Source organism: Pleurodeles waltl, chromosome 9 (genome assembly GCF_031143425.1).
Source record: "Pleurodeles waltl isolate 20211129_DDA chromosome 9, aPleWal1.hap1.20221129, whole genome shotgun sequence".
Taxonomy (NCBI): Eukaryota; Metazoa; Chordata; class Amphibia; order Caudata; family Salamandridae; genus Pleurodeles; species Pleurodeles waltl.
In genome coordinates this window covers 1,153,656,057-1,153,670,767 of record NC_090448.1, presented here as the reverse complement: position 1 = coordinate 1,153,670,767, position 14,711 = coordinate 1,153,656,057, and the positions used below count along the sequence as shown (strand labels likewise).

Here is a 14,711-nt window from a genome sequence, read left to right as displayed (position 1 = left end):
GTAGAGTCATCTACACTAGAATTCCAGGGTCTCTCAGCCCACACTCGAGGTAACCTCATCTATGTCCATATGGGCACCAGGGTGGCACCCCCTCTGATCCCCACGGCCCACAGACCTCGGGTCACATAATATCCCATGACATATCATTTGGTGTCAAAGACAACAGGTCTGCATGATAATTGTGTCCACTGGACAAGCAGGCTCAATTCCCTGCAGTACAACCCCCTGGCTGCCAGCTTACACTGCCCTTGGATGGCCAAGATGATTGGTTGTTGTGATTCTGCTAGGGCAACATATGCATCCATCTATACAAGATGTTGACAATTGTATATGTGGTTCATTAACACAAAGCCTATACTGTCAGGATGAGAGTTCTAAGGGAATACATGGGCTGTGTGCTCAGTTTACATGACTGAAAGTGGTTCCAGTATAAACACGTGTACAAATGTTTGCCACATTTAGGTTAGTGGCTATCTATAATGTTCCCAGAACCCTTCCTTATTGTAGACAAATGCATGGCGAGCAATGGAAGCGAGCTTGAAGATTTTATTTAGAAGGCAAACAATGCACTCAGAGGAAGCCTGCAGCTTTGCTACACTGCTGTGCAACGTGTTTGTTTCCAAAATAAAATGTACCCAAAAACATGTGCAACTTGAAAAAAAAGTTGAAGGATACAGATAATTTTAATACACAATAGTGCACTTTTAAAGTCAAGTTTAAATACCGTTTACCTAAGGCATATTTTTTTTTAAATGTGCTTGTTTAGGAAGAAACTAATTCCTCGACAACCACACCTTTTGTTTCCGGTGGGGGTGCTCATGTACAACTCTCCATAGGTACAGAGCCATCTTGGTGCGCTACAAGTTCTCATACATACATACATACATACATTTATACAAACATACATACATATATACATATATACAAGGTGGCAGGAAACGTGTGGTCTTAAATCTGAAACCAGCACTGAAATAAGACAATGAAAGAAGAACTTCAAACAGAAACAAACTATAGTTTATTGACTATGACAACATGATGATGTGAAGAGGGATTCGCTCCAGGCACAACTTTATAAATAATAAAAGAAGCTGTCTCCACCAGGGGGCGCAATCAGGGGCCTATGAGGCGCTATGGGGAGCTGGTCGAGGGGACTGCATGCGGTGCCCACAGCCAATGTCCAGCCTACTCCGCGTCTTTCTCCTCCTCTGAAAAATGTGGCACTGACTTCTTGGCTACCACGGTGTCCAGCCGCTGTCCTTGGAGGTATGGGTTAGCGCTCTAAATGCAAAAACAGATACTGTTAATCCACAACATCAGAGCTGGCAAAGCGAAACCACGAAAGAAGGTCTAGGGTCCACCAACAAGCAACACAGAGGCGTGTGTTGGTCTACACCCAGAGTCCTGTGGCCGCCCCATCAGGCATTAGAGGGCCTGGTACGCGGACCTACCTTCCTCCACTTAAGAGGTTCTGCACACTTAAATCCAGGAAAAGCCAAAACAACTTACAAATATGGAGCAGAAAGTCAGAGTCCCATGGGTTTCAATGGGTTTGAATTAGGACTTCCAGTTTTGATGCACGTGATCTGAAAGTGGCATGTGCCCATTTTTTATCTACATCACTGGGTCCATGAATCCCTTCCACCACCCCCTGCCAAGACAGTAATCCCAATAACCCCAGAGACTGCTTTACCTTCCTCTTAGAATAAATAAAATGTAAATAATAAATATTTCACGTCACCTCATCCGACTCCCATTCATGTTGCCATGGAGGTGCTATGCTTCCAGCGTTTTAGACATAAAATATTTACATTTCCAAAAAACGTAGAATGACTTCCAAAATGTAATGAACTTCTTCTGCACAAAAGATAACTGAAGACGTGAACCTACAGACAATGTAATGTAATTCTAAAGGCTACATAAGAATGCAAGTTATTTTAAGTGTTCTATTGACCTGACAGACAGAGCAACAATGTAACCATATTTATTCCAAGGTGACAGGTGGCCAAAAATAATCTGGGAAAAAACTCATCTGGGAAAGAAGGAAGTAAAAATATCAATGAACTCAGAATTTTAAAAGAGTTATGCAGACTCATGAGATGTCCACGTTCGATGAAATTAGCAACAGAAAAGTGACAGATTTTTTTTTATGAGTTAATCCAAAATTAAGACTTCCTCTCCAACCAACAGATAAAATTTCGAACCCTTGAAAGTTGCCAGATACCCGGTGCTGGTACTTTCATTTCTCTGGTTATTCAGTGTTAATGGCAGCCAATTTCTACTGTGTGGCTCTTTCACTCTTGTGGGCTCCTTTAAATGCCAACAATAGCTGGACAATGACGTCATCATCTCGGTTTAACAACATCAGGATGCATAAAGCTTGGGGTAAATAAAAGGGACATCAATAACATTGGATGAAAACAAATCTGCTAGAATGCAGGTATGTACTAGGAGTTAAAGAACTGGTTTCGAAAAGAGTTACACTGCAAGGAGGAGGGGTAAGGTTAAACAAGCATTGGCAAACCCAATATGTTTGACGTATGAGGCCTATTGGCTTTGCCAACGTTTGTTAGCCATGCTATTCAGCATTGAGGCTGTCGAGAAAGGAAAGCTAGATGACACTACCCCTGAGCCATTTTTAGGCGTGTTCATGCGTTCACCACCCACGCACGTGTCTACAAAAGGACACCGGCTTTCTTCTTTTATTCACCGATCCACCATGGATCAGCACATTTAAAAAAAAAAGTAAACTGAAAGAGCATTTTAAAAACGTAGAGTGATAAAGCTTTTGTATTTTTTTTTTTACATTAAAATGAGCTACGGGACTAGGCTGGGGAGGGGGTAAGGGGTGAAACAACAGTGGGCGAGGGGAGAAGCAACACAAGGGAGAGAACACATTGCAATGGGATGAGGAGACCAGGTGAAGCTGAAGCTCAAAGGCGAAAGAGCAACACAATTGAAGAAGGGGGTGAGAAGCACGTTGGGGGAGAACGCAATGTGGCAGGGAGGAGAAAAGCACACAAAAGCAACAGCTGGACAACTCATGCACTCTCATGGAGTGCTTGCACAAAAAGAAAAAAGTAGTTCCCAAAACACGAGCAGAGGAAGCATAGAAGCTAACGAATCACAGAAATGGTGAATAGGCTATGCTCCATGGGAGGAACAAACGTAATATGGAGAGACTGAAACAAGGAAAGCCACTGAATAGAAAGCAAACAAATAAGAGTGGCAGCAAATACAATCAGTGGTAAGCAAGGTGCTGACTGGCAGCAAGCCCCTGTATGTTCTTGATAAGTCCACAATATATATATTTTGTAACCAGACAGCTTGCGCTATCTGGCAGGCTCGATCTAAAAAGAAAAGTCTGGAATATGCCTCAAATGCAGTAGAGAGTGGGGACCTTCCTGCACTCAAGTTGGTCTTGTAATGAGCTACAAAGAGCCTTGAGATGAATTATCAGGGTTTTGGGAGTGGAAGTGGGTATGACGCCACAATTCACAACATTAGGAGTGATTAAGAATGTAGAATTAACAAAACATGTGGTGACTCTCTGTACACAAGGCTTTATTGTGGTGAAAAGAGACATCATGAGAGACTGGGGAACAAAGACTAGAGCAAGATGGTCAATAGGATTGGACGATGTAATAGAGGCAGAGAAGAAAACACAGAAAGGCAGAGGGTGCTCCGGAAGATCTGAGGTCCCTGGCGTGAACACCTTGACCTGGTGGACAAAATTGCTACTGCAGAACAGGTAAATCAGAGGCCAACAGAAATATCACACCCTGTCTGCCTTGGCAAAAGTCCACTGAGTGGAGGAAATTATCTGTGGAAAAACTAGCTGTTGAGGAGGTCGTAGTTGCTTCGAATGGTGCCAATGTTAATGAGTTGGACCACTTACGACACTAAACACAACAAGGACTTGGTTTAGTTTAAATCATTAAGGGGGTTATTCTAACTTTGGAGGAGGTGTTAATCCGTCCCAAAAGTGACGGATTTACCACCAGCCGTATTACGAGTCCATTATATCCTATGGAACTCGTAATACGGCTGGTGGTATATCCGTCACTTTACCGTCACTTTTGGGACGGATTAACACTCCTCCAAAGTTAGAATAACCCCCTAAATCATTAAAAAGAATTATGGAGGATAGTTTTAGTTTTAAAGAAAAGGGGGCACCCTACCTGTAAATTAAGAAAATGTTTTAATTAAGGATGACTGTAGATAAGTAAATAGGGTTATGGGTAAAAAAGAAATTTTGAAAAACTGTTAATGTCCATTTTAGGCGAATGGTTGTGGTTATGAGGGGTCTCCCCCATAATTAAAAAAAAAAAAAAATTTGCCATTCACCTCGGAATTTGAGATATAAAAGGTTTGAGATTTTTTTTTTAAATGATTTAAAAAAACAAAATCAAGAATATTCACCCATAATTCATTTCACTCCACCCAATTGTTAGTAGTTCGATTTTCCCTTGCCTAGATTTATCGAGTGTGGAAGTATCTGACCGGATTTCCGGCCTGCGCAGGGCGAGGCTCCATCAGACTCTCACCACTGCAAGGGAGCAGTGAACCACTCGCTATGCCAGTTTAAGTGTGGGTGGTACCAGCGCAGGTTAGTTTTATGGGCATTCTTTACTTTCATCTCTGGCTTGAAGATCATGGCAGGTCAAAAGGAAGAACTAAAATTCCGCAAGAATAAACTACAATGGCATAGCTGTGGGAGGGGGACTAAAAGAAAATCTAAAAGTGGCCTGAAATGGTCTGCGAAAAAGAAAAATCATTCAAATTCCAAAGAAAAATAAGAGACAAATGGAGTGAGGCAGTGCAAAGGAAAGAAAGTAAAATGAGCATAATGAAAAACGGAAAAGAAGGAAAGTGGATAAAAAAAGAACACTGGGAAAATGTAAAAGAAAAAGAAGTAAGGAAGAAAAGGAAGATTGAAGGGTGAAAAGGAAAAGAGGAAAAAAGAAAAGAAAAACGGAAGATGAGCAAGGCGGAAAGCAGAAAAATATAATGAAAAAGAAATGCGTGATAAAAGGATGGGCAACTTAAGGAAAAAAGTGAAAGAAAGAATGAATGGAAGGAATACAAAAAGAAAAGACACAAAGAAGGTGCAAAGGAATGATAGGAGCACGATAGTAATAAAAACAAGCATGTGCAATGCACTAGGGTCTCGCATGTCTCAGAGTTACAGCTATTAGCAGTTGTAAACTCCCAACCGGATTTTTCTTGCCACACTGAATGGAAAAAAACAGCGCAAACGCGAAGGTACAGTTCACTCGTAATGAAACCTATCAGCAAAAGTGTGCAATTATCCACGTAACCAGCAAAAGTGCAATTAACTATGTAACAGGGTCGATGTTATGCAAAGCGCTCGACTTCTGCCAAGTGAGATCACGCTGCGAACAAAAGATAAAAAGTAGTCCACAAACCAGACGGAAAACAGCGAGCCTCACATGTTTTCAGTACTTGGTCGCTGCGCTCGCGGAGGGCTAACCACCGGAAAAGGCATGATATATGGGTGCCTTCAACTAATGGAAGCAAGCAGATTTTAACAGGCAAGCCCATGAACCAATGAAAGACACTGAAGTGACGTGGACGGGGCTCCGAGCCCTTTTCTAACTACTAAAGCGTCTCGCAAGCAAAACGCATGCGCAAGCACATGAGACGCAGGCTTAACCCTAAATATGAAGGGTAGAAAACTAGAAAAAAGGGCAGATGGGAATGAGAGTAGAATAGGCAGAAGGAGAGAACGATGAAAAGAAAGAATACATTACACATAAAAACAAAAGAAAGATGATAGAAGGAAAGAACAATAAAAGGCAAAAAGAAGATGGAAAGGATGAATGAGAGAAATAAAGAAGTACTGATAATTGTGTAGTTTTGCCAAATCCCTTTAATCTCATGCAATAATATTCATCATTTTACAGCTCTGTCTGCGGTTTTTCCCCGTGGTACAATTGCCACTGCACTTCATAGGAAGGGTTGGGGTTGCTCACTTCACTCGCACATTTATTTATTGCCAAGTATGGGTCAAAGTGTGTGTTTGTGTGTGGGGGGGGGGGGTTGTTATTTTTCTGGCTCCTCCCTCGCGTCACTGTACTTAAACCACGCACAGACGCCTTCGGCAACAAGACGGAGGAGTCTTTGCAAGGAAAGGAAGTGGGGGCAGCAACTCTGGTGCCACGTGTTATTCCCCATTCCGGCCGTGCACACTAAGCATTGCACAGTACGGAGGTGGACGTACTGGAAGTGTTAATTCAGACCCCATTATTCTCGTGTCCCCCAGATCTGTCAACTAAGAGTTGGGGCCCATATGTCGACCCCCAAACAGGCAGTTCAGGGTGCGCCTAAAACGGGTTCAACTAACTATGGCGTAGATTAGTGATAATTTCACAGCAGAGAGCATTTTGTTTTTATGTAATATGTTGGTTTTTTTTTCTTGTCAGACATTCCAATTAGGAATGGAGCTAAGGTTTTAGGAGTGGCCTAGGTAAACAAACTACACAAAAAGCAGCTGCAACAAAACTGTACAAGCGCACAACAGTTCGGCCCTCATTCTGACCTTGGCGGTCTTTTCGCGAGACCGCCGAGTTACCGCCGCGGTGAAGACCGCCGACCGCGGCGGTATGCCGCTGTGCGCATTCCGACCGCTGGGAGCGTTCCGCCGGGAAACCGCCAGCAGCCACACTGGCGGTCGGCGGAAAAGTGGAGACTGGTCAACCTCCACCGCCACGCCAGCAGAACACCGCCCACAGAATTACGACCCACATATCTGTGTGGCGGTCTTCTGTTGGCGGTGTTCTGTTGGCGGTCACCTCCCCATGGCTCCCGTCGCCTCCCGGAGGACCAACGCACAAGGTAAGTTGACCGTCCGTGGGGGGAGGGGGGGTGTTGTGTGATGTGGGCGTGCATGGGGGTGTGCGTGTGAGTGTGTAGAGGGGGTGTGTGAGTGCGTGTATGCGGGCGGGGGGTGCTGCTGTGTCTATGGGTAATGTGTGCTGTTCGGCAGGTGCGCATGTCTGCATGTATGTGTGCGGGTATGTGTCCCCGTTGTGTATGTGTGTGTAGGGGGTGTGTATCTGTGCATGTTGGGGGTGTGTGCATGTCGGGGTGCATGTATGTGCATGTCGGGGTGGGGGTGGGGAGGGGGTTCGTACCACCTCTGGGGGGTGGCAGGGGGGTGGAGGGTGTGGGGGGAGGACTCGGGTGGGTAGCGGGGGGTGGGGGAGACCCCTATCAGTGCCAGGGAAGGAATTCCCTGGCCCCGATAGTGCTTACCGCCATGGTTCGCATGGCGGTTCCCGACCACCAGAAACCGCGGCGGTAGGCAGGGTCATGATACCGTTGGCGGTCTTGGGACGACCACCGGGCCGGAGTGCGCAAACTCCAGCCCGGCGGTCATGACCGCCGTGGCGGTCGGAGTGGGGAAGTGGCGGTCGATCGCGGCGGTGACCGCCGTGGTCAGAATGCCATTTTTCTGACCGCCGGTCTGTTCGCGGTCCGACCGCCGCCTCTCCGCCGACCGCCAAGGTCAGAATGAGGGCCTTCGTGTCTTACTAGAGCTTCTTTCGTCTCTGATTTTAAGAAAATGTTCTTCTGAAGTGCGTTTTAAGAACACACGACTGCTTGTGGCTTCGGATAGTGTAATTTGCACAGACGTGTATTTTGCGTCTACACAATGGTTTAGCAGGGCAATTAGGTCTTATTTATATTTTTTGTAAGTACAATTTGTTCTTTTATTCTATTTTATTGTTAAACTTTAACATTTTAATAGATCACTCGTCAAGCTGGATGCTACCGAGCCGTGGCTAATATTTTTTATTTTATTTTGGTAGCTAAACTAGCTACAGGGCGGCGAAGCGCCCACTGGCTTCTTTCTGAAACTAACTAGTAAAACAAAATCTTAAAAGAATGCTTCCATAAGCCTTTTAATCACAGTCCAATTTTTCAATACTGCTTATTCTGCTCACAGCTAGAGTGGTTTGATATATTGTAAAGATTTTCATAACTAGCCAATAATTAATATCACTAAATTCGGGGCCATCCAACACTTTATGTGAAACAATAAAATAACTTCACATTTCTGCTGCGGGCACTATGGGCCTGATTACAACTTTGGAGGAAGTGTTAATCCGTCCCAAAAGTGACGGTAAAGTGACGGATATACCACCAGCCCTATTAAGAGTTCCATAGGATATAATGGACTCGTAATACGGCTGGTGGTATATCCGTCAATTTACCGTCACTTTTGGGACGGATTAACACCTCCTCCAAAATTGTAATCAGGCCCTATATTCTCAATACTAAAACAGAAATCTGCATATGCCTCTTGGCCACTAGATGGCAGGATTCCGCCGTCTATGTCGGACTATTCCACAGGAATGGAACCCGGTCTTAAAAGGCCATACTGAGAAAAAGGAAGGAAAACACAATTGTTTTCAACAATTCTAACTCACCACCGATTTCCGACTAGAAGGATCTCGAATTTCACTTTTTTGAGGATGTCTACTTCCGGTTTTGATCACAGTTTTTTTTAAATTCATACACATGGTTGAGGTTTTATGTAGCACAGACCACACCACTGTCGACGTGAGATCGGTTTACGCGGAGGAAAGCATGATACAATTACTGCCAAGAGTGTTTCTAAACTTCAGGGATAACTTTATGACTATGGGAGGAAGAAAGGGGTTTTCAACTCATCTTTTGCTATGGTTTCTCTAGTTGAAAATTAAACAGTGTGAAAAACAAATATATAGAGGGTACAAACTGGGTCACTGAGAAATAATGTCCAATATTGCTATCAAGGGCTTTCGATGACATCATGAACCATAATGCTGAGAGCCCAGCGGCTTATAAATGTCACCAGAAATCCCAAATGGGAATTTAGGGCCATATTACACTTTACCTGTTTTGTATTTTTTATTACGTTTATTGTGGGAGTAGTCAACTTGGGGAAAAAAGTTTTCTTCAAAGTGCAGTAACAATGGGCGCTGATTGGAATTAAAATGTTTAGGTTTACCTTCAATAAACAAGTTACTTACCTTTGGAAATGCTCTTTGTTGCCGGGTTGGAAAGAGAGCAGGCACAGGCTCCCAATCTGCCTACGAGCGCCAAGCCAAGGTGCTCTGGCCAATTCTAATGCTTTTCTGATGTGAGAGCAGTGTTAGGATTGGTTGGAGGGCAGGCTGGGAGCATGTGCCTACAAGCGGAGCCAGAAGAGCGGCGAGGGCGATGCAGCGGGTGAGGTAAGTTTCTTTTTAAAAATATTTATTGATGTTGTGTTTCTTTTGCGCACCTGCCGCTTTGCCCCTACAGGTGCCACTGCTGTATCTTAAGCCGTCCTAAGGGACCCACTCACAAATTTCACAAAGCTTGTCATCGCAGACTGCATGTGAGGGTGCCAGGCCCGAGTGAAAACACGACATGGCACCTTTATTGTGTGCCACACCAAAGTCAATGCATGTATTATATAAAGTCACCATTATTGCAGGCCTTAAGAGCCCCAAGGCAGGGTGCATTATATTACACATGAGGACATGTCTCCACAAGCAGATATGCCCCTGTGATGTCTAGTTCTATTACTAGATATTACAAGTGACCAGGCAACCATCTTAGGACATGTACTGGCAACTGGTCAATCCAAGTGACCCAGCTACATGAGGGTTGCACGGAAAATAATTGTGTTTGGTGTCAAACATCTTGTCTTAGTAAATCAATACTGACACCAGTATTGGATGTATTATGACATGCACCCAGAGGGCACCTCAGAGGTGCCCCCTGAAACATACTAGCCCCCTAGTGTGCTGGCTGACTAGCCTGCCACCACAGATGAGTTTCTGACTACTGGAGGTGAGAGCTCCTGCTCTCTGAAGTCACTGAGGGTAGGAGGCCGGCTCCGTCTCTCCTGCGAGTTTCGAGATGCTGACCCCTCCAGGAGCCCCAGAGCAACAATACCCTGGGTACCTGAGCAGTTGCAACAGACAGTGCTTTTTGTGTCCAGTCCAGGCACAAACGCTGAGGAAAATCGACCAGCATGTCGAGGGACTTTAGGGTCAGTGAGACCAATGCAGAGAGTGACCCAGCTGTCCTGTTTGCCCCTCTTCTGCTTAACCAATTCCCAGAGTAAGTCTGTCCACTGCACCCAAGCCCCACAGGCCAAGCTCAAGGCAGGTGACGGTGCCAACGGAGTCTTGAGACCCACTGGAGCCGAGTCCACCCCTGGGTTAGGCCACACTGGTCCCTCATTTACCACCTGCAGCCTCTTTCTGCTGGAAGAAAGAACCGCAAGGACCTTCAACAGAGCAACCCCACTGGACAACGCACTACTGCACACAAGCCCCTCAGCCAGAGAGTGGACCAATGGAGTTCCTGCGTGCCCAAGACCCTCAAGACCTAAGCCCCCCATTATATTTAGCCCAGCTGGTCACCCAGCCCCCACTTGCAGCTTCTCTACCCCAGGACTGATTCCCATTAAAGTGAATGGGACACCCAACGCAGTATGCACCTCTGCACCCGGACGCCCCAGTGCCTTCCGAAGTGAACTCCTGGTGCTGCCTCGGACCTTGCCCCATACTCACCTTAACTCCAGAAGACTGGTCCCATAAACCATTGTTAACTGCATGCTTGTAGTATATGTTTACTCATCATATAACATTACCACTTGAAGCCCACAGTATAAGTGTATTTTACTGTGACTGAAAAATTGATAACTCGAGAAGCACTTATCCGTTTACAGTGAACCTGGGGTCTAAATTGATATAAAAATCTGTCACTTTTTATAAATTGGTGTTGGATTGTGTTATTGAGTGTGTGTCTTGCTTACTGACAGGGTGTGCAATAAATGATTAACACTATCCTCTGATAAGACTAACTGCTCGCCCACATTACCACAAAAGAGTTTTTAGGGTTATTATTTTAATCCCTGTAAACGAATAAGAGCTGCCCTGGACTATCTGCATAGCGTCCCCTTGCATTGGGACACTACATAAATAGCCAGCTTCCTACAGACCCCACAATACCAGAAGGAAATTACCCCAACCACCACAGTTGTGGCCCAGCAGCCCCTGCCTGCCCCGAGGCCCCTGAAATGGAATCGGACATTGGGGGAGCAAGGCAATCCCATTTACAGAACAAGAGTTCAGTGCATTCTGAAGAATGATTTTCATCTTTAGAAAGGAAATATCAGACGCCCTATTACAGTAAGGGCACACTTTCACCACTGTGCCATGGTGCACTACAATCCTGCAGCTTCCATTGGCATAACAACTTCCAGAGCGCCCTTCCAAAAGGCTGTGAGTACAATACACCAGCTTCTTCCTCTTTGGCGTGAACAAAGTCTCTCATTACCTCTGAAATCCATTCTTGGCACAGATGTAACCCCAAAGTCTAAATGTCCAGTTTGTCATTGATGCTCATCGGATCATGAAGTAATACCAGGAGAATGTTGTAAGCAATTGGGTAAAATGCAGAGGATAAGCCTAGCAATGCTAGAAGGCAGAAGCTTTCAACAAAACACAGAGGCCACAATGGGTCTAAAATTCTACATTTTGAGTGAATCATAATCAGTTTATTTAAAAAGTGGTCAACATGTTCAACTTCAGAGGGTCCAGAAAGGAGTTTTGTTCAAGGATGGACTGTATAGTATGAACCCAGAAATGAAATAAGGCTTCCATGAGTCAATTTGTGAGGTGTGGAGGGATAGGACATCTGTGTAAAGTGAGGGTCAAGTTTTAACAGCCTCTTTGTTAGCCTGCCTAGTTGTGCGTGTGAAAGCGCACCATTTGGAGGAGTATGATTTCCAAGATAATTAAGGGTGTGTTTGGAAATGGAAATCAATGTCATTCTGATGTCTGTGATTTTGAGAGGGAAGCACTGGACCGGTTCTTCTCGCGTTGATACATTGATATGGACTTGTTTATTTCCAGTGGAGGTGCCTTTTAGAATATAGAAAGGTTCTTCATAGCAATTTTTGGCCAACTCTAGTCTGATGTTGAAGAATGTGGCTTTAGCACTGTAAAGGCGTTACTTGTAAGGTTTTCTCTCTTTTTTCAAAGGAGTAAAAGTGAGTTTTCTGAAGAGGTTTTCCTGTAGTTTCTTTTGCCTTCTCATAGAAATGTCCACTGGCGGTTAAATAGATGATTTTGCCAATGAGAAGATTTTTTAGACGATCTGTGCCTCGTGTCAGTAAGGACAGCTTAATCTAGCAGAAGCCTGGAATGTTGCTGTAATCATGCAGGGTGTGGAAGGGATCAACATATTCGGGTCACAACTGTATCAGGGAAGTAATCAAATTGATGAGGGCATTTTATTTTACCATCTTTGATGTTTCTGGAGATTCTACAGGCTTTTGTTCCAGATCTGCTTTTGGGAGTGGATGGTCACACAGACGTGGAAGGAGAGCAGGTGATGACCAGGCACTCCACTGGAGGAAGATCTAAGTTTCTAAGTTTCCATTTAAGATGAATATAATATCCAGTATGGATCCTTTATCAGGAGTAGGGAACTGATAGTGTTTGACAAGGGTGTGATCATACAGAAAGGCTTTGAGTTGAGATCAGGATTTGACGTTTGCAGGTTGACAATTCTATCAATCTGTTCTGCAAGTAGCTGGCCAGAGATGGACGCAATGAAGGTCTCATTGTTTGGCTTATTCCTACCTGGCGGGCAATAATGTCGCACGGTGGGAGCATGAAAGGAGAAGGGTTCCGTGCTGATGCTACTACAGGGAAGGTCATCTACACAGATGATTGTGATGATTTTACAGGATGTGCCTTCCTGTATAATGTTATAACCTCCAGGTTGTAAGGTTACTATTATTGGCTATGAGGAGTCAGTAAGGCAGGTCTTGGTGAGACCCGGAAAGGAAATTGCTTTAATGCATAGTATTGCTAACTGGACAGCTAAGGTATCAGCTGCTGATCAATTGATGACTAATGCACCAGTGGGTCCTGTACACTACGGAAGCACAAAATTAAAGGGGATAGAACTGAACTGTAAGTCATTAATTGGGGAATTGCTAATTATAGGTCCAACTCCCTCAATATTTCTTCATTCTCCCCTGCGGTTTCCCTCACCAAAGCTCCAGGAGACACATGACCGGACCCTTGTATTTCCACAGAATTTGCAAGTGCAATGGTGCAAGTAACTCTGGTCCTCCGCATGCGGAATTCCAGCACATAATAATGAGCCTGTCAGTGCCTTATATCAGTGTGATTCTACCAAGTGTGCTTGGCCTTTGGATTGTGTCTGTCTGTTGTGGCCCCACCAGCTGTACTTCAGTTGTGCACGGTAGGCTTGAAAATTGTTGTAATTTGTCAGATCTGAATATTGATGCGGACATGGTTTCTAGCACGCCTGGTTCCTTATTGCCCCTTTGTTTGATGATGTCTGGTTGGGTTGTAGGTTTAATGCTCTTTATTTTATAATGCTTGCCCAGGTTATACATTGCAGAATGCCCCTCTGCCTGATGACATCTCCATGGGGTTTGATGTCTAATGTCACTCTGTTTAATGATAGCCCCTTTAAACTTTAAAGAGGAACCATTGTGCCAGCTAAGTAAATTAATGTGTCTATATGGTAACAGATTATTTGAATGTATTCCTTGTTTGTCTGCTCATTGGCTTCTTTCATTCACTTAACTGTGAGCTATTTACAGTATGGCGGTTTTGGGCAACTGGGCTACTGTTTTCACATTAGGAATGGATCAGGGTATATGGTGAGTAGCACATATCCGAATGAATGCTGCTGTGAATAACAAAGGAGGTACAGACCACAAACTACTCAAAGAGTGCATAAGCAAACGGTGAAGTGCATTTTCGAAGCCTTTAGTGACCCCGGTGGTAGTTCACATCCAAGGATATACAGCATTGTCAAGAGGAGCAGTGCATCAGCACAGGGTGCAGTGCAAAGCCTAGAGGGTACTGTATGGCCAGGAGGAGCAGTGCATGAGCACAGGGTGCAGTGCATAGCCTAGATGGGCACTACATGGCCAAGAGGAGCAGTGCATCAGCACAGGGTGCAGTGCATAGCCTAGAGGGTACTGCATGGCCAAGAGAAGCAGTGCATCAGCACAAGGTGCAGTGCATAGCCTAGAGGGGCACTGCATTGCCAAGAGGAGCAGTGCATCAGTACGGGGTGCAGCGCATAGCCTAGAGGGTACTGCATGGCCAAGAGGAGGAGCAGTGCATCAGCACAGGGTGCAGTGCATAGCCTAGAGGGTACTGACTGGCCAAAAGGAGGAGCAGTGCATCAGCACCGGGTGCTGCAGTGCATAGACTAGAGGGCACTGCATGGCCAAGAGGAGCAGTGCATCAGCACAGGGTGCAGTGCATAGCCAAGAGGGGCACTGCATGGCCAAGAGGAGCAGTGCATCAGCACAGGGTGCAGTGCATAGCCTAGAGGGTACTGCATGGCCAAGAGGAGCAGTGCATAGTCTAGAGGGGCACTGCGTGGCCAAGAGGGGCAGTGCATCGGCACAGGGTGCAGTGCATAGCCTAGAGGGGCACTGCATGGCCAGGAGGAGCAGTGCATCCGTACATGGTGCAGTGCATAGCCTAGAGGGTACTGCATGACCAAGAGGTGGAGCAGTGCATCAGCACAGGGTGCAGTGCATAGCCTAGAGGGCACTGCATGGCCAAGAGGAGCAGTGCATCTGCATAGGGTGCAGTGCATAGCCTAGAGGGGCACTGCATGGCCAAGAGAAGCAGTGCTTCAGC

General features: G+C 45.3%; 1 protein-coding gene across 1 annotated transcript in view; it reads right to left on the bottom strand.

Moving 5' to 3' along the window:
- Nucleotides 1–992: 992 nt before the first annotated feature.
- SCG5 (secretogranin V) overlaps nucleotides 993–14,711 on the bottom strand; it is a 56,222-nt gene continuing 42,503 nt past the window's right edge. Inside the window, exon 6 of the mRNA XM_069209002.1 lies at nucleotides 993–1,278. Within this exon, the coding sequence (XP_069065103.1) occupies nucleotides 1,183–1,278 (96 nt within the window). The 3' untranslated portion in view covers nucleotides 993–1,182. The remainder of the gene's footprint in view (nucleotides 1,279–14,711) is intronic.